At 43.1% G+C, this 27519-nt stretch overlaps 1 protein-coding gene and 1 long non-coding RNA gene across 3 annotated transcripts in view; both read right to left on the bottom strand.

The window, feature by feature from the left end:
* Positions 1–27519, bottom strand: part of ERI3 (ERI1 exoribonuclease family member 3) — a 196595-nt gene that overhangs the window by 43219 nt on the left and 125857 nt on the right. For both annotated transcript variants that reach the window (XM_081914781.1, XM_081914782.1), the window contains exon 7: positions 22543–22642. In XM_081914781.1, the coding sequence (XP_081770907.1) occupies positions 22543–22642 (100 nt within the window). The remainder of the gene's footprint in view (positions 1–22542; positions 22643–27519) is intronic.
* The window catches only part of LOC309371790, a 30769-nt gene continuing 25918 nt past the window's right edge, over positions 22669–27519 (bottom strand). Inside the window, exon 3 of the long non-coding RNA XR_014169287.1 lies at positions 22669–22997. This is a non-coding gene — a long non-coding RNA (uncharacterized lncRNA). The remainder of the gene's footprint in view (positions 22998–27519) is intronic.

Below are 27519 nucleotides of genomic sequence, written 5' to 3' on the forward strand. Positions count from 1 at the left end.
ATCACAGGATTTTAGTCTTAGCATCTATGAAGTTAGCAGAATCTTGTTTTGTGCTTTCTCCAATCATACTAGGTATACTGGCAGAATTATGGAGTCAAGATGTACAATGATGGAGGGGGAAATCACTCAAACTGACAAAGATGAGATACAGAAACTCATGTCCACATCTATTTATCCATCCATCGAGAGGCAAAAGCAGGTGCAAGGGGACTTTTGGATGACATCACACTGGCAGGATCCTTCCAAATACTTTTCATAATTCCGTCTCCCCCAAGCAACTCTCATCGTAAAGGTGAAGACATCAAGGTCCAATGGAACTTCTTGAGAATGTAAGAATCGTCCTGTTGGCTCAGTCTAAAGGCCCATCTTGTCCAACCTGTTATCACAGTGGCCAGCCAGCTGCCTTGGGGAAGCTTGCAAGCAGAACATCAGTGCAAAAGCACTCTTGATGGCACTCAAAGAACAATGACCTCCATCCCTTTTATTTAAATCATGTGTTTTTCCCAGGATGTGGGTGGATATGCTCTAACTAACCTGCCACGCTTCTGCGAAGAGTGAAGAAGAGCTGTTATCAGGCACAGAGAGGGCTGGAAGCGGACGCACCATGCTTCCTTCCCTAACACTCTGCCCAGGCTGTTCTTAAAAATTTATTACTCTGTTGCAACATGAAAAATAAGACAGAGAAGCAATCATTAGTATAACTATAACTCCCCGTGCAATAGTCACACTTGTAAATTGAGATTTATGATTGCAGCTGCCGATATTTTAGAGCAGGGTGCCTGCGCCGGCATCAGCAAAGCCCCGCTGCTCGCTGCCCCGGCGCTGTTACAGTTTATCACAATCTGCAGAGATTATTGCAATGAATAATACAGAACAGGCTGGCAGTGAAGAACTATTCCCGATCAAACGCTTCTGTAAACAACTGAATAAATAATATTTCTCATCCCCTCTTTGAAGCCCTTGCGGGCCTGGGGAGATCACTCATTGCACAGTAGAAGAGCTAAGGGCTTGGGGAGAGTGTGGGGGGGAGATGGTCATTAGATTAAATGCAACACCGGGCATGCGGTGGAAGCTCTATGAAGACCAAGCTCTATCAGTCACAGCTCGCAAAACCTCCACTTGTTTACGGAGGAGCAGCCAGTGAAGAAGGGGCATGACTAAGACTGTATCACAAGTCTGTGGCAGAGAACAGATTGAATACCCAGTCTTCTGAAATTTAGCCCAGTGAAATTGAGAAATAATCAGCTAGGATTGAGCTAAGTATTATTTCAATACATATCTACTTGTCTAAGTAAATGAAAAGATCACATTGAAAGACAACAGAGAAAGAGGCAGACAAGAGAAGGAGGAATTTGCTCACAGGCAGGTTCAGGAGCAGGTGCAAGTATGATGAAACGACATCCCCGAGACACACCAGGGCTGCCTCTCAGGCCATGTAGAGTTTGAGGGTATGCAGGGAGGCCAGACTCTCCGCATGCATAAATGTCAATAAGTAATGTAACATGATGAGGATTATGTGCCAACAACTGCAAAAAGGGCATATCTTGCAGGATGTTAAAGGATAAAGTTCACCTCTGGAACAGCCTTCAATTTTTCACTGCTACAGCAGAGCCATTCTTGTCTCTCTTTAACCCGTTCTGTGTGGTTGCAATGTTCAGCATGACAGCTCAAGTATTGGGGAGCCAAAGGGACGTTAGGCCAGAGCTTTCTATTTTTCGTCATCTACTACTGAGTTATTTCAAGAAAGGCACCCCATTCAATTTTTTTGTCATCCCAGTCTAGGAGACTGGATGGAAATACGGCATACATGTTCATAATATTCATAGTTAACAAGGGAACATGGAACAGGAACCAAAGGTTCATTCTGGGACATGAGCACACAGCTTTTGTGGGGGGCGGGGCTGAAACCCCTGCACCACCACTTTGCCTTATAGAAAACAGGCAGTTTTAGTGCTGCATGAAAGGTCTTATGGTGAGTGTGGGAATGGGAGAAACCAAGTCACATTATTTAATTAATTACTGTAGGATAGCCAATTTCATTAATAGTGATGAAAAATGAAATAGCTTTGCAAAATGCACTTGAATGTCTGGTGCCCCTAAGATGGTGTGAGAGCAAAGGAAGCACAAGAGAGAGATGCACACCAGTAGAGCAGAGCAACTCCCAAGGGAAGTTCTGCCTCATTCAGAAAGACAAAACAACCCTCCAAGGTCATGAAGGTAAGAGGCAAGGATTAATCTGATTCTTTGGGCCTTGGCTATTAGCTTAGAAGGCTTGTCTGTATGGATTGCTCTAGCTTCCTCTCTACCTCCAGAAAAAAAAGTGAAGAGGAATACCTTTTTATAAAGTTTCTCAACAGTTCTGACTTACACCTCTATTCAGATTGCTGCTGCCCTTATTCTCACTGTCTTCTGGCTCTCCTTTACTCATTTTTCTTCCTATCTTACTTGAGAAAGACACCCTAGCTATATTCTGAATTTGTACTTATCTTCTCCTTGGACCACCATTAAGGTTGTTCCAAATACTGTCTTTCCCAGGGTCTTAGGATCACTTTACATTACACTGATGTTTCACCATACAGTCCAACAGCTTGTTTCCGATGGCTGAGACAATGAATTTAAATGTTCATGCCAGAGAAACATATTTATAGTATCAACTGCTTAGACCACCATTTCCATCCCATTGCCACAGTGAGTTCCAAGATGATGATTCCATAGCCGGTGGAGTCAACTAACTTCTACTCAGAGTAGACCCATTGAGATAAATGAACATGACTTAACCTAAGTGGAGTCTACGCTGAGTAAAAGTTAGTTGAATACAGCCTTGTGTATAGAATTTAGAAGGATATCTTGTTAATATTATCTCTCATCCCAATTGACTACTAATATTTCATAGATCCCCTTAGGAAATGCTGTGGCACCAAGTCTGGAAGCAGATACAGATTGCAGTTCCTGTTCTTGCATGGTCTGTATTGGCCCTAGATATGAACCATACACAGTATGGGCCTTATTCCTTTCTGAGTTTTAGCCAAGTCTTTGGTTATGTTCTTTCTCAACCATCCCACCAAGAACTAACAGAGATAATTACTAAAGTCCTGTATATTTGCTGGGCACTTACAACTACAGTGGTACCTTGGGTTACAGATGCTTAAGGTTACAGACTCCACTAACCTAGAAATAGTACCTTGGGTTAAGAACTTTGCTTCAGGATGAGAACAGAAATTGTGCGCTGGCAGCGTGGCGGCAGCAGGAGGCCCCATTAGCTAAAGTGGTACCTCAGGTTAACAGTTTCAGCTTAAGAACGGACCTCCAGAACGAATTAAGTTCTTATCCCGAGGTACTGCTGTATTGGAAAGGTATCAACAAATGAATGGCAAAAGTCTGGCCCCTGGGAAGACATTCTTCACTACAGAGACACCAGTAAATAATGCACAATTTTCTGAGGCTGGCCAAACTCCCAAATACCTCAGCTTTTGTGAGGCCAGGAATAACTTCGCTTTGCATTCTGAATGCGAGCCAATCATTCCACTTTCCTCAATCATTCCACTTTTCCTCAAAGGGCCCCGGTGGGACAAGGGCCCAGTCTCAGCGGAGAGAGGTGGTGAGTCTGTGCTCTATGAGCAGGAATCGGTTCCAATTAATCCCCTCTCAGCTTGGCCTGCCCGCTTCATTACCTCCCCTTGATGAGAACCATCAGTGGGGCCTGTATGATTTTGCTAATTAGCCTCACTTCGTTTATCATTTCCATTTTCTCTCAGCGACGCACGGCTTGCTGGGCGACAGCTTCATCTCCTGCTGAAACAATGCGGCCCCTTCTGTGCCTGTCTCACTTAGCGCTGTCACTGCAGCCATTATGAAATTGGGGTTTCATTTACACACTAATTAAACATTACAGCTTGTTCACAATTACAACACGGGGATGAGGAGGTAACTAATTACTTAAGAAATGAGCTAACATTTATCTCCAATTCTCTTCTTTATCCATCTCCCCTCCCCACTCCCTCTGCAATCAAGATTAGATTGTTGTTCAACAGAGATGGTGCTGGAGGCCCTTGGTAGCCTCAACCCATGCAGCCCCCCTTCCGAGTACACTTTGCGGGGTTCGGTTGTAGGACAATAAATCAGTCCCTAATTGCTTCTAGGGTTGCAGGGGACCACCAGAGTCACTAACACACCAGACAAAGGCGGAGGAAGCAAGCACCTTGGCACTCGCCCTAAGTATTGTTAGGGAGGGCGGTTGAGTTGATGCATGTGTCTCCCCCACCCCACCTCAGGTAATAATAAGAAAAATACACGGGGACCAGCATTTTTCATCTGGGGAAAACAGACTAATTCATTGCTAATTTACCTCTGAAAAAGGCCTCTGACCCCTATTCTTAATCACTGCTTTGCATCAGGCGCTGCTCTAGGTGTTCGTGATTATGCCCTATCCTTCATTAAGCCAGTAGCCCAGCCCCACAATATTTACTGACTTGCTCCCCTCCAAGTGGTCACAGTCTCGGGCTCAAATATGTGTTTGTATTTGTGCTGTTATAATCCAGAACCAGGCAGTACAAGCAATGAGGAAAATCAATGGTTCTTTTTATTTCCCCAGGGAGGCTTAGACGGGCAGTTAACTGCCACGACAGTTTGGGCTGGAGCCAACACCACTGTTCCCTTCTGATTTGGTCATTCCTGTCACATAGGGAGGCAAGCTAGTCTTCTTGCACCGTTGCAACAGAGACTAAGCTGTTTGCCAAACAGTATTCACCCCCTTCCTACCCACAAAAAATTACCTTACTGAGTAAAGCTAAGCTTTTGGTTTAACTTGCCTACTTACCTGTTTAAAATTAGTTTGCTTGTAACACTTTTTAAAAAAAAACACTGAAGTACTTTAATGAAGTTTGGTGCGCATGTTCTAGATTTCAAGTTTTAAAACCAGCTCAGCCCCCATACCCATCCTCAAAGTCAGAAAGGGACCTGCAAAATATTATGGTATTTGCCTAAAAGGCAGAGACATCAGGAAGAATGTTGGTGTGCACTTTAGAACATTTTTTTAAAAAGGGGTGCAGATTACAAAATATATTGGTATGTGATTATTTAAAGTAAGAACTCTAGAATGTTGTCATTTACTAATAATATTTGTGCTTTATTAGTATTATTTGTATTGCACAAATGTTCTTAAATGGAGCAATTAATACCTAGAAGGACAGCTATTACCAAAAGGTCTCTCGGCTCAAAATCAGAACAAACTGCCAAAATGTGTGCTTATTGGTTTCATGCATCTCCCACTCTTCCTTTAGAACTAATTAGTTAAGAAATGAGCTAACTTTTATATCAAATTCTGCTCCCCTTTGTTTTACCATGTTTGTATCACAACCAACCCAGTGTGGTAGGCTATACTGAAAGATAGTGACTGTTCAAGCCATGTGGAGCTTGGCTGAGTGGAGATTTAAACCTAAGTTTCCCACATACAAATCAATATTCTAGCTGCAACGCCACAAATGTTTTTATACACTCTGTTTACAGAGTAAAACAATTGTAGATGCACCATTCCACCAAAAGCCAGGGATCCTAAGGGCTAGGGCAATATTGCAGGAAGGGTTGGATGGGCCAGGCCCAGAATAAAACCTTTTCCTTGAGATGGGTTTCCAGTCAGGCTATCAGAGCCGTTGCCAGCATTTATATATCCAAATAGGTGCAGGCATGACTGTGGTGCTATACGAGAGGCCAAGAAGGGAAGATGGCCCAGGGGTGGGGGTGGAGAAGGGGCACAGATGCAGCTAACTAGCTGGGTAGGCATGATGTCTGTCTACGTTCTCAACTACAGGGGTTGAGATGGACCTTGCACACACTCTGATGTGTTCAACTCAGTGACGGCCAACTCATCTTGAAGAGACATTTTCTTCAGGGAGGAATTAACATTTACAAATGAGACCTATTAGAGTAAATAAAGGCGATTGTCATTTGGCTCAGGAGGCAATGGAGACCATAGGCTTAGATACAAATCTGATTAGGGAGATGCGCCATTTGGAGGGGGAGGCAGCCTTTGGCATTGATTGGGTGTGTATGTTATTTATTTATTGACTTGGACACAGGAGCATTGTGCATTTAGCCTAGGCAAAGCAGCAGAATGGCAGGGGACATGCTTATGAGGCAGATTTGGAATGGACTAGGCAGGTTGGTGAGGAATATTACCACAATTATCAGGTCAAAATAATCAGGACATGGGGGGCACTAAACAGAATGACACCGTTGAGACCAACAGTATATCTTCCTTTGCAAGGGTTGCGGGTGGCTTTGTGGTCTAAACCACTGAGCCTCTGGGGCTTGCTGATCTGAAGGTCAGCAGTTTGAATCTGTGTGACTGGGTGAGCTCCTGTTGCTCCATCCCAGCTTCTGTCAACCTAGCAGTTTGAAAGCACACCAGTGCAAGTAGATAAATAGGTATCACTTCGTCAGCAAGGTAAACGGTGTTTCCATGCGCTCTGGCTTCCGTCACGGTGTTCCGTAGTGCCAGAAGTGGTTTAGTCATGCTGGCCACATGACTTGTCTGTGGACAAATGCCAGCTCCCTCAGCCTGAAAGCAAGATGAGCATCACACCCCAAAGTCGCCTTTGACTGGACTTAACTGTACAGGGGTCCTATACCTTTTTACCTTACATTACTTTTAAACGAGCAAATAAAAAAAATTATAAATCTGTTACTGAGTTGAGTGGTCTGATTAGAATGCAATAATGCCCTTATATACCGTGTCATGCTGGGGTAAAAGGCCACCATAAGCTCCAATAGATTTAATGGCAAAAACAGCAAGAAAGGAAAGAGGAGAGGAAAGACAAATTAGGATCACCAACGTAAAGCACCAAATGCTGTTGCCTACAAACCCAACTGAAGAAGAAAAATGCCACCATACCTGAAAATGCTTCTTAACTGTTTTGGTAACAGGATCTTTCCTAGTAAAGTACCAGAACATTAGGGAGGCTGACCTGGAGCCAGTTCCAAACAAACTGAAATTGGGGGTGAGGTGCTACAACTTTTAATCCACGTTTCCCAGAAAGAAAGTCTGATTTATGCAAATAGAAATGTGGAGCTTCTTGAAAGAGAACCAGTACATGACAAACCAATCTTGTGAAGTAACTTGCTGCCTGTTTTTCTAGTGATACTCACCACATCATCACAAAACCACAAAGAAAGAAGATATGCACAAGGCCTGGTGAAAACTGGAGTGGCAGAAGATTTCACACACACAAGTATCACCCAGGTTCACTGCAGCCAGTGTTGCTTGTGTTAACTTTAAAAAATAAATGCCTGGACATTATGAAGGTCCCCAATTGTTCCTTGGCTACATAATCCTGGAGTGTACCATGGACAGGGGTAGTTTTGGCTCTCACGAGAGAGCGCTTTAGGAATGCTTAAAATATATGGGCCTAGAAATAGTTAAAGAATGAACAGGGATGGGGCTCTGTGGACTTTAATAATAGTAACTCCTCATTCTCATAGTTTTTATCCTTCCTGTCTTTGGCCTACAAAAAAATTCTCAGCTAAACTACTGACACCGGCTGGGAGCTTAGAACTCCCAAATCAAACAGGGCCCTTGATTCTCCAGCACATAATTGTGCTGCCCTTTCACCCCCACCTTCAATCAGTGCCGTTTAACTATCTCGTTTAGCCTACGCGACCCACCCCTCTGCTAACTAGCAGCCATATTCTTCTCATTAGGACAGAGGCTGCTCTTGCTTTACAGACAAGTAGAGACAAATCTGTAATGTCTCTCTCAACACAGTTATATATAGAAAGGGTTTGACGGGGGGAGGGGGTCAGGCAATCATGGTCTCCCACAAAACAGCCCAGCTTGCATCTGTCTCAGCCTGAATAATAAACCAGAAAAATTACTGTATTTACCTTGCTCTTATTCCAGTAAATAAACATCAGGAAAGGGGGGGGCAGTGGTAGGGAGGTTCACTCACCACAGAGTATATCTTTATACAAAATGGCTGCCCTTACTGTGGGACAAAATGTTTCCAAGGTAAAGAGACAAGCACTCTCACAAAGCCTTGGCTAGTCTTTGTTCATCAGGAGTGCCTTTCTCCAGAACAAAAAAAATTACGACTTTTTGTTCAAGAGCAAACTGTACCTCTCTGCAGTAGTGCAGCTAGCAATGCTGGGGGAAGTTGGGTTAATTATTCATTCTATGTACTCATTCTCTGCCTGAGAGGTCCACTTTTAAACTTCTCAGTCTTATGGGTCACCCAGAATCCAGAAAAACCCAAGTATCACTATGCCAAACAAAATATCCCCAATCTTTCTGTAGTCTATTCCACCAATGAAGCATCCATATGCTATTATGTACACAAACCTATTCTCTTATGTACCATTCTACTAGCTCTGTATTTGCTGTATTGTAGCTGTCAACGATTGGGCATAGAAAGCAGAAAGATTCTCTTCAGCACAATGACCAGGACCTCTGACATGATAAATCAGCATCACCCAAGCCAAAGTATATCAACTGTTATGCTCCTGTTGTTCCAGAAATTCTTGGAAGCCCAACATGAAAAACTGAGAATGGAATACACCAATCTTCTGCAGACTGTATCTCAGTAACCATTCATTGGCCAATATCTATTACTTAGTTTTCAGGCCACAGGAAATACAGGGTTTCCAGGCACCATCCATACACCAGGCTCGAGATTTTACATTGTTGAAGGACAGAACCTCAAGTATAGCTTTGAGAGCTATTGAAATGAAATTATAGTAAGACAATGTTCGGCCTTTCCCATCCTATACTGACACCATGTTAAGGTACTTAACTGTATAAACAGATTTTCAGAAATACATCAGTGGAAGAACTGGTTCATTTCCTTACTCCAATACATGTAGGTGTGTTTCTTTGGTAGAGACCTATCAGTAAATAATATAATAAGTATCAATAGAAATAAAACCAGCAGCTGCCCCAAAGTGATCAAAGTTATATGAGACAAAGATGTAGATCAGTTAATTAGGTTTTCCTCCTTTTCTGATGATGAGAACCCCAGCTTGGGGGGACAGGGACATCTTACTTCTTCCTAAAAGCTGGTGGCCTATCACAGAACATGTCTTTTGGCTGGTGACACCTATTCTTTGAACTCTACCTCCTAACACAGTGCAGCAGACTCGATAACTTGCCCCTTTAAAACCTTCCTTTACAGGCCTGCTTTTTATTACAAGGGCTTGGGGTTTTTGTTTTTTTATGCCTACTTCAAGTTTAACATGTCGTTCTTTTTATTAACAACACAAGAAGAGCTTGCTGGATCAGGCCAAGGGCCCATCTAGTCTGCCAACCTGTGCTCACAGTGGCCAACCAGATACCTATTGGAAACCCACTTGCTCCGCAGCTGCAGTTTCCAGCAACTGGTAATTCAGAAATATACTGCTTCCAAATTTTGTACTTTTTCTGCATTGTTAAAATTCGCTGAATTATTAATTGTACCTCATTGTAGGGTTTATTATTATTATTTTTTAAAAAGAAATGTTGTAAAATAACAAGTGAAAAGGTTAGGTTTTTTCTTAAATTGGGGCAGCTACTTGTTGCAGAAATGCATGGTTTTGGTCACGTTACTAATATTCTATACTGATATATACCAGAAGCCATGTATTTGAGCTTGAAAGTTGGACAATCTTTCCCAGGCCTGCAAAAGAGCTCTGTGATGTTTTAAAGCTTGTCTCTTCTTCCAAGAAATGGTAGTCCAATAAGAGATTCTACTTGACCCACCTTGTCAGTCTCTTGCTTGCATCCTGGGACTAATACGGCTGTGATCAGCTATTAAAAACATTCCAAGTTCATTATCTTGCAAAGACCAGCCAGGACATGGGGCAGTGAGGCTTAAACCAATTAACAGAACACTTCAGTTTTTAAGCAAGAAGAAGCTGTGAGTCAGGTCTTCAAGAGAGGGATGTCAATGCAACAGGAAGAAACATGTCACGGGTCACAGCAACTCTGAACAGAGGGGCCTGTTAGATCTTAACGATGGTTGGGAAAAGCTGGTCAACTCAGGTCAGATAGTGCTGTTGCCAAGTCTAGGCTCTGCCACAGAATGCTTCCAAAGAAAGAAAACTTGAAGTTTTCAAGAGCAATATAGAAGTCAGCCAGATCTCCCAGAAAACAGGAATCCTGCAAGCAGCACAGTGCGAAAGTGAATGATCAAGCTCCTCATATACTGGCAAAAATCTCATGTAGTCTCTAAACAAAATACCTGGTGAATGTATGCAGGAATTTCACCTCCGATTTTAGTGAAAAGAAAACAAACAGATGAAAATAACAGAAATTAGTCAAAAGGACTAAACAAAAAACCCTGGACTTAGTTTTAACTAGGCACACTTAGAACAGCTCTTTCTGTTAGGCTGACAGAAATAAATACATAAATGGATGGTTAAAGAGATTATTTTGTCCTGACCATGAACACTTAAGAATAAAATGCTCAGCATGAAAGGGCCTCTTTCAGAAGCAAATGGTGTCAAAGGAAAAAAAACTTATTCTAATTATATAATTAATATTATCATACCACCCAGCTTCGTATCATGCTTCTGAGTGAAGTTACATAGAACCAAAAATCAAAGGCAAGGGAGGGCCTAGTAGGTACGCAGAACAAAAACAGGATGTGTTATGAATTCCAAAGACGAATTCCAATTTGAGAAGTATTTGGCATCTCTAATTATAAAAAAATCTCTGAGCCCAGTTTTTAAACTGCTCTCCTTTCCTCATCTCAAGCCAGGTAAGACAAGAGGAGAAGCTGGTAGTTGTTCTGGGCTTCAAAACTTCCAATAGATGAATGATTGAAAATTCAGTAATACACACTCAATCAAAACACTCATAGGTAAACCCTGAAAGAGATAAAACATCACGGCAGAGACAGTCAAGGGTGATCAATTTTGAATGAAACAATTTTTTGGCCTTAAAATCCAGAACATTTTGTGACGGCATCCACCTGTCTCCAGTCTGAAAGTCCTGATAACTAGTTCCAAACAGAGCAAACTAAATTTATGCCCATTTAGCACAGTGGCTACGGTAAGTCAACATCCCATTATTAGCTGTCCATTAGTCAATTGGCTTTAGGTGGGAGAACTATGTTTAAAAGATCACGCTATACCTCACACATGCTGGGTAGCAAGACACCCCTTACTGTCCCCCTGTCCAAAGGGAAACTTCTTTAAAGGCCTATTTCAATCCTTGCCAACCCTTTTTTGCTAGAGGAAAAGGGGAGGGATAGTAAGAAGTTAAAGAGAATTGTCTTGCTACTCAAAGCCTTTAACAACTATTTTTAATATCAGGCTGAGGAGCTGGATTTTGAAATGAAACAGCCAGTTCCCCTTTGATGCAGGAACTACAGATCTTGAAACAAGGTCCATTCCCTCCTCCTTCACTAACTAACAGCCATATTTCTCTCATTAAAAGGCAATCTGACTGTATTTCCAAACTTCTTAACAAGGCGATCACCGTAATTTGAGGTTTCTATTATCCCTGTCCTATTTCAGTTGGATCGAGAAGCAGTGTGCTCTTTGGGGGCTGGGGGGTGCAGTTGCCTCTGTTCACCACCCTCTCAAACTGCTGCCAGTGATAATGATGACTTGTGAATATTGATTAAACAAGACTACCGAGAGGGGGATGTTGGCTTTTTTTGTTCTGGGTGGAAGCAGATAATAAGAAATAAAATATAAGCCAAATCAAAATGAAGTTTGTTTATCTCCCATCTAGAGTTTGGTCTTATACCTCCTGGAGGATACAAATTAATCTGATGCACCCTTTCTCCTTCCTATCACTTCCAATCTCCCATCACCCTGTCCCCTTCCCAAACGCATAGAGCTAGAGCTCCAAAACACCTCCCTCTTTGGATTGTTCTCTGCCCGCCCAGCACCCTCACTCCTCTGAGCCAGCTCTGCCAGATGGATGCAATTTGCATAATATCACCAGCAGAGGCTGCAGGATCAACAGGGGTCAGGCTCTGACATCTCCAGCACAGTCTATCTCCGAGTGCTAATTTGGACTGCATTGATCTCTCTTTCTGATTTCTTTGTCATTTATGTCTGCAGCAGTTTGACAGGAGATATGGAGACAGGCAAGGTGGGGGGGAGAGAGGCAAGTGGGGGGAGGCAAGGAGAGAAACAAAGATTGTAGTTACAGATGTCTTTAAGGAAAGAAAAAGATTAAGCCAAGGACTCCGCTGAGGGTCGAAGCTCAGAGACATCCTAATTACCTTGTTCTTAGGGATTCTTGTACAGACTTAGAGGGGGGTCTTGTCATGGAACTTGCAGGAAAGGAAACTTGTTAAATTGCAATGGAGTGCCTCCAGTTGGCTGCTATCCACACACCCCCACAGCCCACCCCCATGCCACACCTCTCAGTGGTTTCTCATTAGGTAAATGCTGGGCTGCTAAAAGCCAGAATCATCCAAAAGCACATCCTCACCTCCATACCTCTCCAGAATGTCTCATTAAAGACAAAAACAAGGCCGCTCCATAATGCAGCCAGGTGCCTTCTCAAAAAGCTGGCAATGAGCAATTTCCCTGCCACACACCCATGGTTTGGAATGTAATGGGGAAAGTCCAGCCCCTCGCCAAAGCACCATCAGTGCCCAGCCACAATGCAGGATGCTTTCTGCTTTGATTATGTTTTCACATTGTTTTATGCATTTAATATTCAACTTTAATGTCAACCAACTTGAGGGCCTTTGATAGACAGAAAAGATGTGGGAGGGGCCAAGCATGCTATAAATACTTTCCTTCTTTAAGCAAAGCTCTGTTAGATACACCTATTCAAAACATTCCATTTACACTCATTTTTATGCACTTTGCACGATCTTTTGCCTGCCCATTTCCGAAAGCATTAAGTTTCAACATGTTGGTAGCCAGTCAGCATTTGAAGTAGGCCCTAATATCTCCTCTTCCCCAAGTCCCCTGTCTCTCCTACACAGAAGACTTGGGAGAGGAATTCAGTCTCTCACCACATACTAGGCTTGAACCCTTTCAGAAACAGCACTGGGAAACGTTTCTATCTACTTGAATAAGTCTCCAGATCATGGTGTAAGCAAACTAAATCTCTTTACCTCTCTTTTCCCCAAGTTCTAAAGAAGATTGGAGAGGGAAGGAATCATTCTAGCATCTTGCACAGGATTCACTTATGAGTGTCTCCCAGACCAGCATCAGCTATGGAGTCTGCACAACCTGTTTCCTGATTTGGATGAAGAGCTATTTTAAGAGGAGGAGGAGGAGAAGGAGGAGGAGGAATATTAAAAAATGAGTTTTTCCAAAGTCCCATGCTCTTTGTGTGCATGTGTGAAGCTGTACAAAACAGCTTCACAAACTCTGTTCCTAGCCTTTTCTAATGTACTGACATCACCTCAGTCCTCAACTTCAGGGAAGGCAGCTACAGGATATGTGTTTGATGTGTTGGAGATCCAGCTTGTGAAAATCCAGACACAGGCTAAGGATGACCCTCTTCTAACACTAGTCAGAGCCTGAGGTCCAGACATTCAGTGACATGAGTGAGCACATTTAGACAAGGCTGTTCCATGCCCTCACCAAAATCCACCGTTTAATCCGGCTAACTGCTGGGGTTTTTTTCTTCTAAAAGGAGAAGCACTTGCTGTGGGTTAAAGCCTCAGTGCCTAGGACTTGCCGATCGAAAGGTCGGCGGTTCGAATCCCCGCGGCGGGGTGCGCTCCCGCTGCTCGGTCCCAGCGCCTGCCAACCTAGCACTTCGAAAGCACCTCTGGGTGCAAGTAGATAAATAGGGACCGCTTACCAGCGGGAAGGTAAACGGCGTTTCCGTGTGCAGCTCTGGCTCGCCAGAGCAGCGATGTCACGCTGGCCACGTGACCCGGAAGTGTCTCCGGACAGCGCTGGCCCCTGGCCTCTTAAGTGAGATGGGCGCACAACCCCAGAGTCTGTCAAGACTGGCCCGTACGGGCAGGGGTACCTTTACCTTTACCTTTTTATGCATGTGTTTGTGTGGTTTAAGCAACATACACATGAATGAAAAAGTTTCTTTGCAGCATTCCTCCCCAATAGTTTTGAAGAAAGAAGCTGCACTAATGACTGCATGCAGCAAAAAACAAACAAACCCATATGGTCTGGACTGTATCACTAGCAATCAAGCTAAAATGGCCAATGCAGCTCACTTGGCAGCGACTATCATGGATAGCCTACCCAAAATATTATGGGTCTACCTCTGCCATTGCTGGGTGTGGAAACTATGCTGCAGTGAATAGCAGAATGACATAGAAAGACAAGAAGTCAACACAAACACCCAATCATATTCTATCATCCCACCCCCACCCCCCACCCCCGGCAACCCAGTTTCTTTGTTAACCATAGGAAACAGTTGAAAGGCCTTGAGTTCTCCATTGTAACATGCATAGGAATAGAGCAGCAGTGATAAGAACATGCCCCCTGCCGCTGCCAGGAAAAAAGAAGCGCTGAATCTTTGCTAAAAAGGGCTGAACGCTGGCAAGAGTGTTCTGTCACTTTTGCGCACAGTAATCCACTGTGCCACTGAGTCCCATCAGAGGGATTTTGAAAACTTAAATGACTGAAAGCAAAAGAGCACCAGCTCAAGGTTCCCAGCCAGCCCAGACATCCTAATTAGCTTTACACACACTCCCACTCGGAGGGGAGAGAGCACACACACAAAAAGGACTGTCACTTTGCTTTTTTCTCTTTCTAAAAGCGTGTCTGCGCTTACTGGCTTTCCCACTGTGACACCTCTCACAGTAGTTAATTAGAATCATGTCACCACGTTAATGCGCTCTGACTGGACGCTGACAGACATTCGGCCTGTATCCTGCCCAAACCCCCTCCTCCCAGGCCAACAGTACCTACGCAAAGCACCTCTCTGCTTCCAAAAACCTCTCCTCACATCCTGGGCAGAAAGGGCCTTGTCTCGTCCACCCGCCTGCCAGCCCATACTCTCTCCTTGCCAGAAATATCTGCCATATTGCCTCACTCACGGAGCATCCGCTTCACCTGTTTTGAGCTTCCTGACCTTTAGCAGCACTAATTCAAAATGACACTGCTCATTTGATGACATTTCTGATGATTTTTATTTTAGTCTCTTTTAATTATTTAACTCTGGAGTCTTTGGCCCTATCCCTTAGGCTGTGAGATAGTTGGCCCCCTACCATAAATCTGGTCTAGGGCCACACCCCACTCCTGCCCATTCTCTGTGAGTAAGGGGCACCACAGTGAATCAAACGTAGAGCAAGATGTTCACAACAGACTGATGTGATGTAGTTTGAGAAACCTTAAAACTGGGAACTGGGCCATATCAGTCACAAGATCTCCTGCTTATGTCAGAAAACCATTGCTTGGAAAGCTATCAAGGGATCAGAATTTAGAAAGGCACTTTCTTTTTAAATACAATCAGATTCTGAAGAATCTGAGCAGCTACCAACTTCATCATGGCCATGGCACACTTCAAGACTGAGCTGCATCTAACAAAGTTGTTCTGTTCATGTAAGGACTTCTGCTTGCACAATAGAACTTCCTCTCCCTCTCCTCACCTCATGTACCAATCTGCTCTCAAGTTTTCCCCAAACCACCAGGGCAAATTTGAGGAGTGGGGGGCATGCGGGGAAAAGAGACGGAGGGGAAGTTCCTTGCATGAATAGGACAATTTCACTGGATTCAACCATCTAAGAGGATTTCACTACAGTTTGTCTGGAGCTGCTGCCAGGTAATGCATAGAAGCACATGGCACACAGGTCTTCAGGCATGCTAAAATTAGTATGTTTTCAGTGCCTTGGTTCTCTCTACCTTGAAGTCAAACAGTATGAAGGAAAGATATACTATTAGATCATGTCTTTAATTCCCCCCCCCCATATCACATTTTTCAATTCAAAATGCTTTTTTCGGCTATTAGAAAAACTTTGAAATATTTATATCTAAAATTATCAAGGCACACTAAGCACAAATGAAACAAACTATTTAGGGCAGCAGAATATATTCCAATTCAAATTTTTCCACAGTATCCACATTCACTGTTTGATACCCAAGACAAGTATTAATGAGAAGAGTATATACCCTGAAATGCAGAGAGGCCAAGAGAGTGCACAGAAACAAGAAAGAACATGCACAGTAAATAAAGTCCAAAAAGACTAAAACAGTGGATGAAGTGAAGCCCTTGCTGAGTGGTATGGAGTTGGTTGTGTGCTGACTGAATCTGTTAACAAATGAATATGCTGTCTCCTAGGTGAGCAGATCCAGGATGTGATGAACAAGTTGTCAAGTCTTATCAAGTTCACCGATCATTATCCTTTCTTGCTTTTCCCCAAGGGAATGAATTACACCAGAGACAACTATGAACGTATCACATTCGACTACAAAACTCTGAGGGGGGAGGTGAAGGACCTTGGGGCTCAGGTGATGTCCTTGTCAATTCTTCCTGTAAAACAGGAATGAGGAATCTCCAACCCACCAAGCCTCTCCATGTGGCTCCTGACTCTCTCCCCAGGCTATGTCCCCTTTCCCCTCACCGACTCACTGCAGTACTCAGTGCACCGACTCACTCACCGACTCAGGAACAACAAGCGCTGAAAAATCCTGTAGATAAAAGTGCAGACCATTTTTTTCCCTTGCGCATTGCTGCAATGTGTCCCTAAGCTGTGGTAACAGAAAATATACAAGGGAAGTCCACCTTCCTGGGAAGAATGTGTCCTTCATTGTGAAAAACATGCTTATGATTTTGCCTTCTGGGACGTTGTGCTCCTATGAGCTTCCCCAACAGTTTGGCCATTGTGGGGACAGCATAATACAGGCCTTTGGTCTGATCCAACAGGGCTGTTCTTATGCTCCACTAATCACATATTCCTCTTTTGGCTCCACTCCTTCCCTATTTTAGGTCTGGCCTGATTGCTCGTGTAGCACAGCCCCTGGGTTCTTGGGCTAAAAAAATATTATTTAGGCTGCAAAAGGCAGATGACACAAAGAGTGGGGTGTGTGTGTGAATACAGCAGGTGAATAACTAGCAATGCAAATGCTGTTGAGAAGAAAGGTTGGTTTTTAGGGCCACAGCTTAATTTTCCTCAGTAAAGGACTCCTGGAAAGTAGCAGGTGAACCTGATCAGGAAGGTTTTAAACTAAAGCCTGATGTTAAGTACCCCATCCTGGTAACACTACTGATGAAGGGACGGCGGCAAATCTTCAATATAAAGTTAAGCATTAGAGAAAGAGATTTAGATATTATAGGAGAAACTGCAGGGGGAGATGGCCGATGTGGGTGTATAGCAAAACACACAATAAAACAGCAGGAGACACATTGTAGCAGATTATTTAAGGTTTTTTATGTCTATACACTACTGCACACAGCAGTAGTAGGAAATAAACAAGATGAGCTTGAACTGCTTGTAAAGCAAGGGAACTGCGACAATAGGTATTAATGGGACTTAGTGGGATGGCTACCATGACTGAGATGTAGCAACTGAAAGATACAGCTTGTTAAAAGAGGACTGACACAACCAAAAGGGAGGGGGAGCAGCAGTATGTGTCTGCACCTGCACAGAAAAGCAAGAAAGTAAACACAGTGGGTCTATGGGGATTATATGGGTAGAATGAATTGGGAAATTAGCAAAAATAATCCAGTGATGAAGTCTGCTACAGACTCCACACCAATGTGATGAGTAACACATTACAGATGTTTCAAGAAAGGAGGAATTAGTAGTAATGGGGACCTACCTTGGTATCTGCTGTGGTGCAAACTCCACTGTTTGTTTATTTATTAATTACAATTTATATACTGCTTGATTGCGGGGGGGGGGCACCCCAAAGCAGTTTACAAACAGATAAAACAATAAAACAGAGAAAATTCACAACCATGCTTTAAAACATACAAAAATTAAAATACTAAAACAGATTTAATTACTTCAACTTTCTAAACATATGGGCAGGCTTGTATAAACAAGAATGTTTATACCAAAAAGAATATGGTGAAGGCACCTGCTTGATCTCAATAGGCGGGGAGTTCCAACATGCAGCTGTTGCCAAACTAAATGGTAAGAGTTCTTACAAATGCGGAAGAGGCATTATGTGGTAGCTGTAGTAGTGCCAATTCCACTGATCAAAGCAGTTGAGTGGAGATTGTAAGGAGGCATAATAGCAATCTTCAAATATCTAATAGGCTGTCACATGTAAGAAGCTTCTTTTCTCCTGCTGCAGAGGCTAGGACCCAAACTAATGGCGTCAAGTTACAATAAAGGAGATTCTGACTAAACATCAAGAATAGCTTTCAGACAGTAAGAGCTGTTTGGCAGTGGAATGGACACCTATGAATGGTAGTGGGCTCTCCTTCCTTGGAGGTTTCTCAGCAGAGGTTGGATGGCCATCTGTCATGGATGATCTAGTTGAGATCATTGCAGGGTTTGGACTAGATGACCCTCAAGGTACCTTACAACTCTACAATCTGTGAGCAGTTCAACAATGGAACTAATTAATCCTAAGATCTTCAAGCAGAGGTTGGACTGCAATCTGTTGGGGGTGGTTTAAGCTCAGGATTTTCAGAATCAAGGAGGGCATTGGACTAAATGCGCTAAGAAACTAGATTTCTATGAGGTTGTTATGGACTACCAAAGGGCAGCCCAACGTACTAGCTTCCAGAACAAAGAACATTGCATGACAAGGTATGTCATTCCTACAGTAAACAGCCCCGGCTTGCTGGCACACACGGCAAGTGCATGAACACACCCACACAGGCACAATCATACGTGTCCTTTTACATTAGACATGAAAGCCTGCCTGTGTCTCTCCAAACACAAACTCTATATACAGAATGAGGAGTTTGTAAAGATAAGAGTCTGCACCATGGCAGCTCCCCATGGGGCAGGCGGGTGGCCAGCTTGGTGGGAGTTAATTAGAATCTTGTCACTAAGTGAATGCGCCCTGCCTGGACTATGACAGATGCTCCCCTCTGACACTGGGGGCCAGGAGACAATCCACATCAAGCTACTGCAGGATGACCCTTTTAACACAAAGAGTAAACTCACTGCACAGCAAGTTGAAGCTCATTAAAACTGTCTACTCTGTGAGCATCCCATTAACCTCCCTGTTAAAAACACGCAATCCCTCTTCTTCTTCTGCAGGCCTAATTAATGCTCAGGATCAGGAACAATATAACACCCTAACCTTCCTAGATTTCCAATCAGTAAATGAAAAGAGAGAGGGGAAGCCAGAAAGATACAGATGCATCACCTGCACTTCACACCGTATTGGTGGTTGACCCTTTCAAATAGGTAGGCTTTCCCATGAGGCTTTCGTGAGTTAAGGGAGATGGCCTGTGCATAGCCAGGGCAGTGTAATCAGGCTGCCATTTGCACTACATGCTTTGGTTGGGCAGCTTGTAAGGCATCTACATTCAATTTCCAAAATTGCTCTGCATGCTAGGGTATATGTGTGCACATACGCAGTTCTCAATTCCTTCCCACACTCCAAACAGCCCCATAGTCAGTTCATGGGTGCTAGCTTTTTGATTCATGCAGCAATGAGTAGATTAGGCTACTGCATATGCACTAACTAGGGGTTTGTTGGGAAGGAAGTCAAGTTGTATAGACAGAAAGGAAGGAAAACAGGTAGTCCTTGGCAAATCATCAGCAGAGTTGTCTAACCAGTGTTCAGCACTTGCTGAACAATGAAAGCGAAGAGGCTCCCTCAGATCTCAGCCCATTCTATTGTAGGGTGTGTAAAGCAAAAACAAACAAACAAAACTGCTACTTCATGGCAACTCGGCCTAGAGGCCAGCATACAACTATAACTGCAGGGTCCTTCTTCGACCCTTTACCACAGGAAGGGAAAACAAAGGAACTCCATGCCACTACAGGGATGCTAAGCAAACCATGCACAGCCAGAAGCGATAAAGCTTGAGGTGACTTGTATGGGAGAAGCTGCTCCCCAAGATATGCTAGGCACAAACCATTTGGGCTTTTATAGCCACCACTTTAAATCAGGCCTGAAAGATAATTTGCAGCCAAGAAACTGAGGAAGAATTGCCTTAATATATTCTCTGTGCCCATTTCTCAGAAAGCTCACCACAGAATTCTGTGCCTGATAAGAGTTTCCAAATCATTGTCAAGGACAGTCCTGTGTAGACTGCACATTACAATACTTTATCTGAAAGGTTACCAAAGAATGGAGCAGAGTGAGGACAGGTATGTCTCCCAGGCTCCCTCAGCCACTGTATCAGAGGAAGAAAGTGAGAGGTTGCATCCAGAACATGTGATCCTCCCCTACAACAGACTGCCAACCATCACACCTGTTGTCTAGATTCAGTCTAGCATTCATCCAGCCCAGAATGTGCTGCTGCTGCTCCTTGATGTGATGATGAAGAAGAACAACAACAGAGCTGAATCTCATCAGAATATCTGATTTGAAGTTGCTTCATCTCTAGTGAGACTACTCCACCTGCCAATCAACCCCTCTTTCACTATTTCTGCACCCTATCGGGGCTCCTGGCCTCCCCAATTGAAGTGCTTGATCTGAAATGTTCTAGACCAAACTAACATGACATTACACCGTTTATGGCAAGTAACACTTACTAAAGTCACTGTCAAGCATTCAGAAATCATATACCGTATTTTAAGAATATTTTTCTATATAAATGCGCAATGGTTACTGAATAGGTCCAGAGAAAAAAAACACATTACTGTCTTCCAGTAATGGAAAATATTTATTAATTTTAAAACTACACTTGACACACATTGTTAGGGTCTACACAAATTGTAAAAGAGCCACGACAAGCTTGAACGAATCACAACTCCAAAAGCTGCTTTACCATTGTTTGCAAAATGGAGTATGTTTGGGAGAGTAGGGAGACATACTTGGCACAATACTACAGTGAGAAGGAAAACTTCCCTTGTTAAAATGAGAAGTCAGGCTCGACAACCTTACTCAAGGGCTAACTGCTGGGCTCAGAGCAGATATGGCGCAGTGTTTAACCTCAGCGCTACAACCTCAGATGGCATGCAAGTGCATCACACCAAAAGCAGCAGCAGTAGCAGCAGCATGTGCTCCCACCTCAAGGCTGTTTAACTGAAATGAAGAAGCAAGAGCCCCTGGAAAGAAAAGTCAGTCAAGAAGATTGGGGAAAATAAACCACTATTGTGCACTGCTATCCAGCAGGGCAAAGCCAACTAATGACAGTCCGATAAATGTACAAGGTAATTAAAGGAAGTGACAGATTATATTCTAGGGATGTTTGTTGCTTTAGTGTGGTAAGAGGAGACACTATAAACACTCCTATAAAACACAGAGAGGAGATGAATGGTTCTAAGGGGTCCCTAGCAACAACGTGATACAGGTTTTGCATCAGGCTCCCCCTCCAGCCCAATTTGTGGGCTTTTCCTACAGCATACATATATTGCTGAAATGAATTTACACTCAGGCACAGAAGCAAAATTTCAATGCTACATCCTATCAATGAAGCAACCAGATCCATAGTTCAAAAGGAGCTTGCTAATTAAAAGCTGGTAAGCTTTAAATAATTCATCTCCTTAACTCATATTGATTTGGTAGTTTAGTGGTTAGGATCTTGAAACAATATTAAACAGCTTCCTCCAGGCTCGGGTGGTGGGTAACTTTCTCACATAAGTCTCTCACCCTAGGAAATGTAAATGCACAACAGCAAGAAGCAGACAGAGGTGGACACGCCTAGGCAGGGGCAAAGGAAAGAAGAAATGCAACTAGTCGGATTAAAAGGTCAGACATTAGAAGGGTTTTACATAAAGAACAGGAAACAATGAACAGGTTGTATTAATATCCCTCAATCTGAGAGCTTTTCATATTTTCCTGGACTGGCACGACACACAGGTTCCTAAAGAACAAACCCTATAGTAATTCTCCCGCGCACAGGACAAGGAAGCACACAGATATATATTGGCCCATGCCAGCTAGGACTGTCACATTAGATATTTTAGGACTTTGGGGCAAAAATTCAGAGAAGTACAGCAAAAGCTGAAGAGAAGTACAATATATACTCTCATAGCTGTATGCTAGCAGGACTAACAAACAGCCAGCTCTCCAAAACTTGTTGGATCCAGAAGGTGGGATGATCATGGCTAAAACACACACACACTTGAGTAGAAAAAATGGATTCTAAAATCAGGGGCCAAGTGAGGGGTGGTTTGGCATGACCTCAGGAAGGACCCCCCCACTATGGGGGAAGGAAGACAAAGGCATTGCACTTCTGAGGCATCATGTTCATTGTTGCCACTCAAATGCAGCAGCAAGTGTCAAGTGGCTGAGAAACATATATAGAGGTAATGGATCTGGATGCTAGACTGACAAAAGAGAAACGATATCAAAGTGGAGCATGCTTATTTCTCTACTACCAGCTCCTTCGGAATCCAGCATCCTTTTGTATTCCAGAGGTAGTGGCAGCCCTAAACCTATGTGCTCAAGTTCTTGCCACACCAAAGATAGTGATAAGCTGGCTTCCACAGATAAGAGAGCCACACATCCTTGGGAACTGCAGATGAGCCTGCCACTATACACTATTCCACAAACAGAGAAAAATACACCTGGACTGGAGTGAGAGAAGGAAGTCATGTTACTGACCTATCCCACTGTGAGGCCTTCCTATGTGCTGTAGGTTCAGGCCTTTGTTCATGTCTAAGAGTCCATTCTTTGGCCAGCTCCCCATGGCAAAGCTGTATGCCTGCAAAAGAAAGCAGAAAAAGATATTTTAGATAATTGTACAACAAGAGGATGGCTCAGTATCACAAGGCCCGACCCTACTGAAGCATTGTAAAAAGTTACATAGTACCTTTAGGCCCTCTCTTGCTGATATTTGGCTGATTACTCAGACAGAACACACAATATGATCTGCCCAGTGCTTTTACTTTGAGCTTTCCATCTCCACATAATTCTGCAAATACAAATTCTTACTCTCTTGTCTCAAGCTTTCCTTCTATCTCTCACAACTTAAATCTGTTTTAGTGCAGATATTGCTGACTTGCTGTCTTAGTTTATTCCAGGTCCCACAACACAAAATGCCAAGTTCTCCACATTTTCTGCAAACAGAATGTTGAAAATTGAATTAAGCAAATTTTCATTGACCATTTCCACTAATAAATCAATCAGATTTGATTTGTTGTACATAAACACCATTTACCATCAGCAACATTGCCAATAACTCATTCAGAACTGTGCCACCCACACTGATTAAAGTACTCCAGCCTTAGCAGATGCCAACAGGAAAGGGGGAAAATATAATGGCAAGCAACAGTCATGGGGGGGGGGAGCAAATGCATAAAGCAGGTGACGAGGTATGCAAAGATTAAATATGACATTCCCCTAAGCTGCACTGTGTATCCCTCTCAGAACCCTCTGAAATCTTTATCAGTCACTCTTGCATCTTTTCAGATTTTTCTCTGCACCGTGAGGGCAACACACATTTTAAAATTAAACCTCAGAGTCTATCTGACATACCTCCTGTGTCACCTCATTCCTTCTGCTCCAGAGACCGATGAAAGCCTTTTTCTTATTAATTTACAACCATGTGAAATTTTACTAATCAAAATATAATCAGGTTAAATTGGGTGGGGAGCTGGGAGAGAGAATTTGCCTGCTGGTGGAAGCCACCTAGAAGAAACCCCAATTATTTGTTTTCCAATAATGAGAACAAGCTTTCGACTCCCGAACCAACTATGACATTGTTAGTCCTAGATCTCAAAGGCACCCACAACCGTTTCTGACTAAACAATGTAATTGATGTTCTACCAATACAAAGGGATTTTGCCCCGGAGCCTCTAAAGCCAGCCTTTCTCAACCTGATGCCCTCCAAATGTAAGGGACTGCAACTCCCATCAGCCCCAGCAAACATGACCAATGGTCAGGGATTATGGGAGCTGCAGTCCAGTATATCTGAAGGGCACCAGGCTGAGGAAACTTTGCACTCTTTCTGATGCTCCTATATGTTTGATCTCTAGCCATAATGTGTAGGGACTTGCAGCTCTGCCCTAACCTGATTACTTTTGTATTGCAGTCTACAAGAATTATCCCAAGATGCTATGTGGATTTCCATTTCAACAGCTAAGTTGAGAGACTACTCCATACTATGCACTGTAACCACTTTGAAGAAGGTTGGATAGAAACATAGTAAGAACAATAAACTCTGGAACTCGTCATCAGTTATCCCCCCCCCCCCCCCGTCTGCCTTGAGCTTAACATATTTAAGGAGATATTTGAATACATTAGTTAAGCAATAGTTATTTTTCTATTTGCTTGAATCCCTCAAACAAGTTTAAGGATTGCAGGTTTTTGTTATAAATATATTCTTTTTGGCTCAGCTATTCTAAGTTTAATTATGCCTAAAAATAACAATGTTTAGTGCTATAATATGAATCTAAGCAGTTGGGTGAGGACACTGATCATGTTCTCAGCTAAATTCTGTTAAAGAAAATAAGGTTTAAACCAAATGCTCCTGTTATTTTTCCAGGTATCCATTAAGGCAAAGCTTCTAATTAATAGATGACAGGGACAATGTTCTTTTGGAAAGAAAGGTCCAGCATAACAACTTGTGAGTAGAGTTCCATTTAGAGCTCCATTTTGACTCTCACCCAGCTTGTGCAAGAGGACGGGTGCAGTTTAGTTTGGGTAACTGGCTCTTGGCAGCCACTGTTCCTTCCTTCATTCCTGAACTGAGATTCCAAGAGTCCCTTCTTTGAGGCCCAGGAGATAACACTGCTGTTTGCCATCTGCTCTTTCCAACTCACTCTGTCTCATCATGCAGCGATTGTCAACAGCACTTCTAGCACATATTAGACCACAAGGCAAGGCATTCACTGTTCACATCACTGAACTGTCCAGGTGCTATACTTGAATAGCTTGGGAACCAGCTAACCCTACAATAATTATAGAGGAATATTTGTTCATGAGCAGAAGCTTGAATACCCAGGGTTTATCTGGAGCAAGGGAAACACCTTACTAGAACAAACTTGATGGAAGAGGATCCTAGACTAGTTTGGGCAGAGGGACAAGGTAGAAAAGAAATGAGCAAATTTAAGCATGCAATGTGGAAAAGTGCACTAACAGCTGCACAAAGCCTCAGGGCCTTAAAACACCACAATAATTATGATCTGACAGCAGCATAACTTCTCTACCACAAGGTATTACAGAAGCTGTGTCATTGTGAGATATTAATGGTGCAAGGCTTAGCTATACTTAAGTGCTGGGCTGCCATGTGAGCCATTGTTCCCAGACAAAATCATGTCAATCCACAGAATATATCACCGCCAGGTCCACTTTATCTTAGCTACCCCAGAAATAGGCAGAACAGGGATCTTAACAGAGTTAGCAGCTATCCTTTTCCTTACCTGGCTAACCACAACTTGGAGAAGATAACAGCCACAGTAGTGTCTGAGGGTTGTTACACTGGAAGGGGGGAATCAAGCCCAACTTTGCTCCTGTAATCACTAAAGTATTTACTGGGTCAGCTTGTGGGGGAACCCATACCTACTATACTGTTAAGATACTCACTGGGGAATCTTCATCTAATACAAAACGGTCTCACACTAGTTTAGAATGCTCCTCTATCTGCTGGTGCCCAAATACTCACAATATCCACCTTTCTGGTATGCAGAGAATTTCATTTTTCTAAGAAGGACACAGAGGGACCAATTTCATTTAATATTTGCTTTCAGATATCTTTTAGCATAGTATGTACTGTGTTTCATTTTCTTCTATTAGCTTTTTCTAAGCCTTCAGAGAAACTTTAGATCAAAATAAAAGCAAACAAACAATGCAACAGCATTAAAATCAACCTCCTTACATTTGGTATCCTCAAATCTTCTGGTAACACTGATTTCTTTACAAAAGGGGGTCCAAGGCTCTATCTGGGAACTTAAGATTTCTTAGCCTAGGACTATTGAACACACAGAAGAACAAGCCTTAGTGTACAATTCTGCCCCCTGTCAAGCAGTGACAGAGCTTGATGTGCTCTATGGGGAGCTGGCTTTGGGCACTAGGCCTGGTGGCAGACCACCACTACATTATAAAGATGTCTCCAAATGTGACATGAAAACCAGCAACATTAACCCCACCATGTGGCAATTCCTTGCAGATAACCACAGTGCTTGGAAGCAATCCGTCAGGTTGCATATCCACAGCAGTGACCAGAGGAGGAATTACTGCTGGGATGAGCACAGAGAGAAGAAATGTCATGGTGGAAACCTTCATTTGCCCCAGCTGCAGTAAAATATGTCCCTCCCTTATTGGTCTCTACAGCCACAGTAGGTCCTGTAACTCTCCAATGGTTTGACTTAACCCCCAATGGCTCACTCTTGCAAGACAGACGGATGGCAACAAAATTAACCTCCACTGTACACAGTTCACTGAAAAACTCCAACTCCACATGCAGTGCAGAGTGGAGAACTCTACACATCCAGATGGAATGTGTAGAGTTCTGTACATCCCATCTGAAAAACACAGAAAAAACTGCAACAAAAATGATCAAGTGCTGGAGCACATTCTCTATTAGTAAAGCCTTTGCTGCGTTTTAGTTCAGAAAAAGGACAACTAAAGGGAGCCATGATAGGAGCTTTATAAGATTACTAATGACACAGAGAGGATGGATAGAGATTTTTCTCTTTCTCTCTTAATATTAGGACTCAGGGTTGCCAAATGAAATTGATCAGCAGTAGATTCAGAGCAGACAAAACGAAGTTCTATTTCACCTAAAACAAAACTACCTTAGGCAATTTACTGCCATGGTATGTAGCAATGGCCACTACCATACATGGCTTTTAAAAAGGACTAGACAAATTCAGTGGGAGAACAGGTCTATCAAAAGCTATTCGTCATGGTAGCTAAGTGGAATCTCAATGTTTAGAGGCAGGATACCTTGGAAGGCATACAGTGTGGGAAGGCTCATGACTTCTAGAGGACTTCCCAGAGTCCTCTGGAAGGTCACTATTAGTATCATCTAGACTACTGACCAGTTAAAACACACACACTAAAATACCCAAATACAATAAAATAAAAATAAAACGGTCTCAGTACAATTATTAAATATGGCTAAAGTGACCCTTGCTCATTTATCACCCTCCAAGTGGCTCCTCTGAAGGTGAACCTCCATTTGGTGTCATCCCTTTGATGACTAGCCGCCAGTGGTGACCCCTTACAAATAAGCCCAGCAGTGAGTCAGGAACACAGAAGTCAGCCCTTACTGGGTGGGACAGATTCTCACTAAGATGCTGGCTTTGATAGGCTCTTGGTCTGATCTAGCAGATCATTTCTAATTATCTTATTCCCATTTTAAGGGCATGCAAAGCTGACTGCTTTGGCACTCAAGTATTCTACTCACAGAAGTTTTTGGAAAAGCATCCTTTATGAGACAATCACTGCAAGGGAAGCAAGGAGTGAACACCCCAAGGAAAGCATTTACAGTCCCAATAGCCACATAGATACAGAGCTAGGAGACTCCTGCTGTACCACCTACAGCTCTCCTGACTAGCAAACTCTCTCTTTCAAAGCCAGTGTATTTAAGGCCCCTCCCCACCAATCAGTGCCACTGCTGAGATGTCCCTGGAGTTC

Source organism: Podarcis melisellensis (assembly GCF_964234715.1).
Source record: "Podarcis melisellensis genome assembly, chromosome: 6".
NCBI classification, from domain to species: domain Eukaryota; kingdom Metazoa; phylum Chordata; class Lepidosauria; order Squamata; family Lacertidae; genus Podarcis; species Podarcis melisellensis.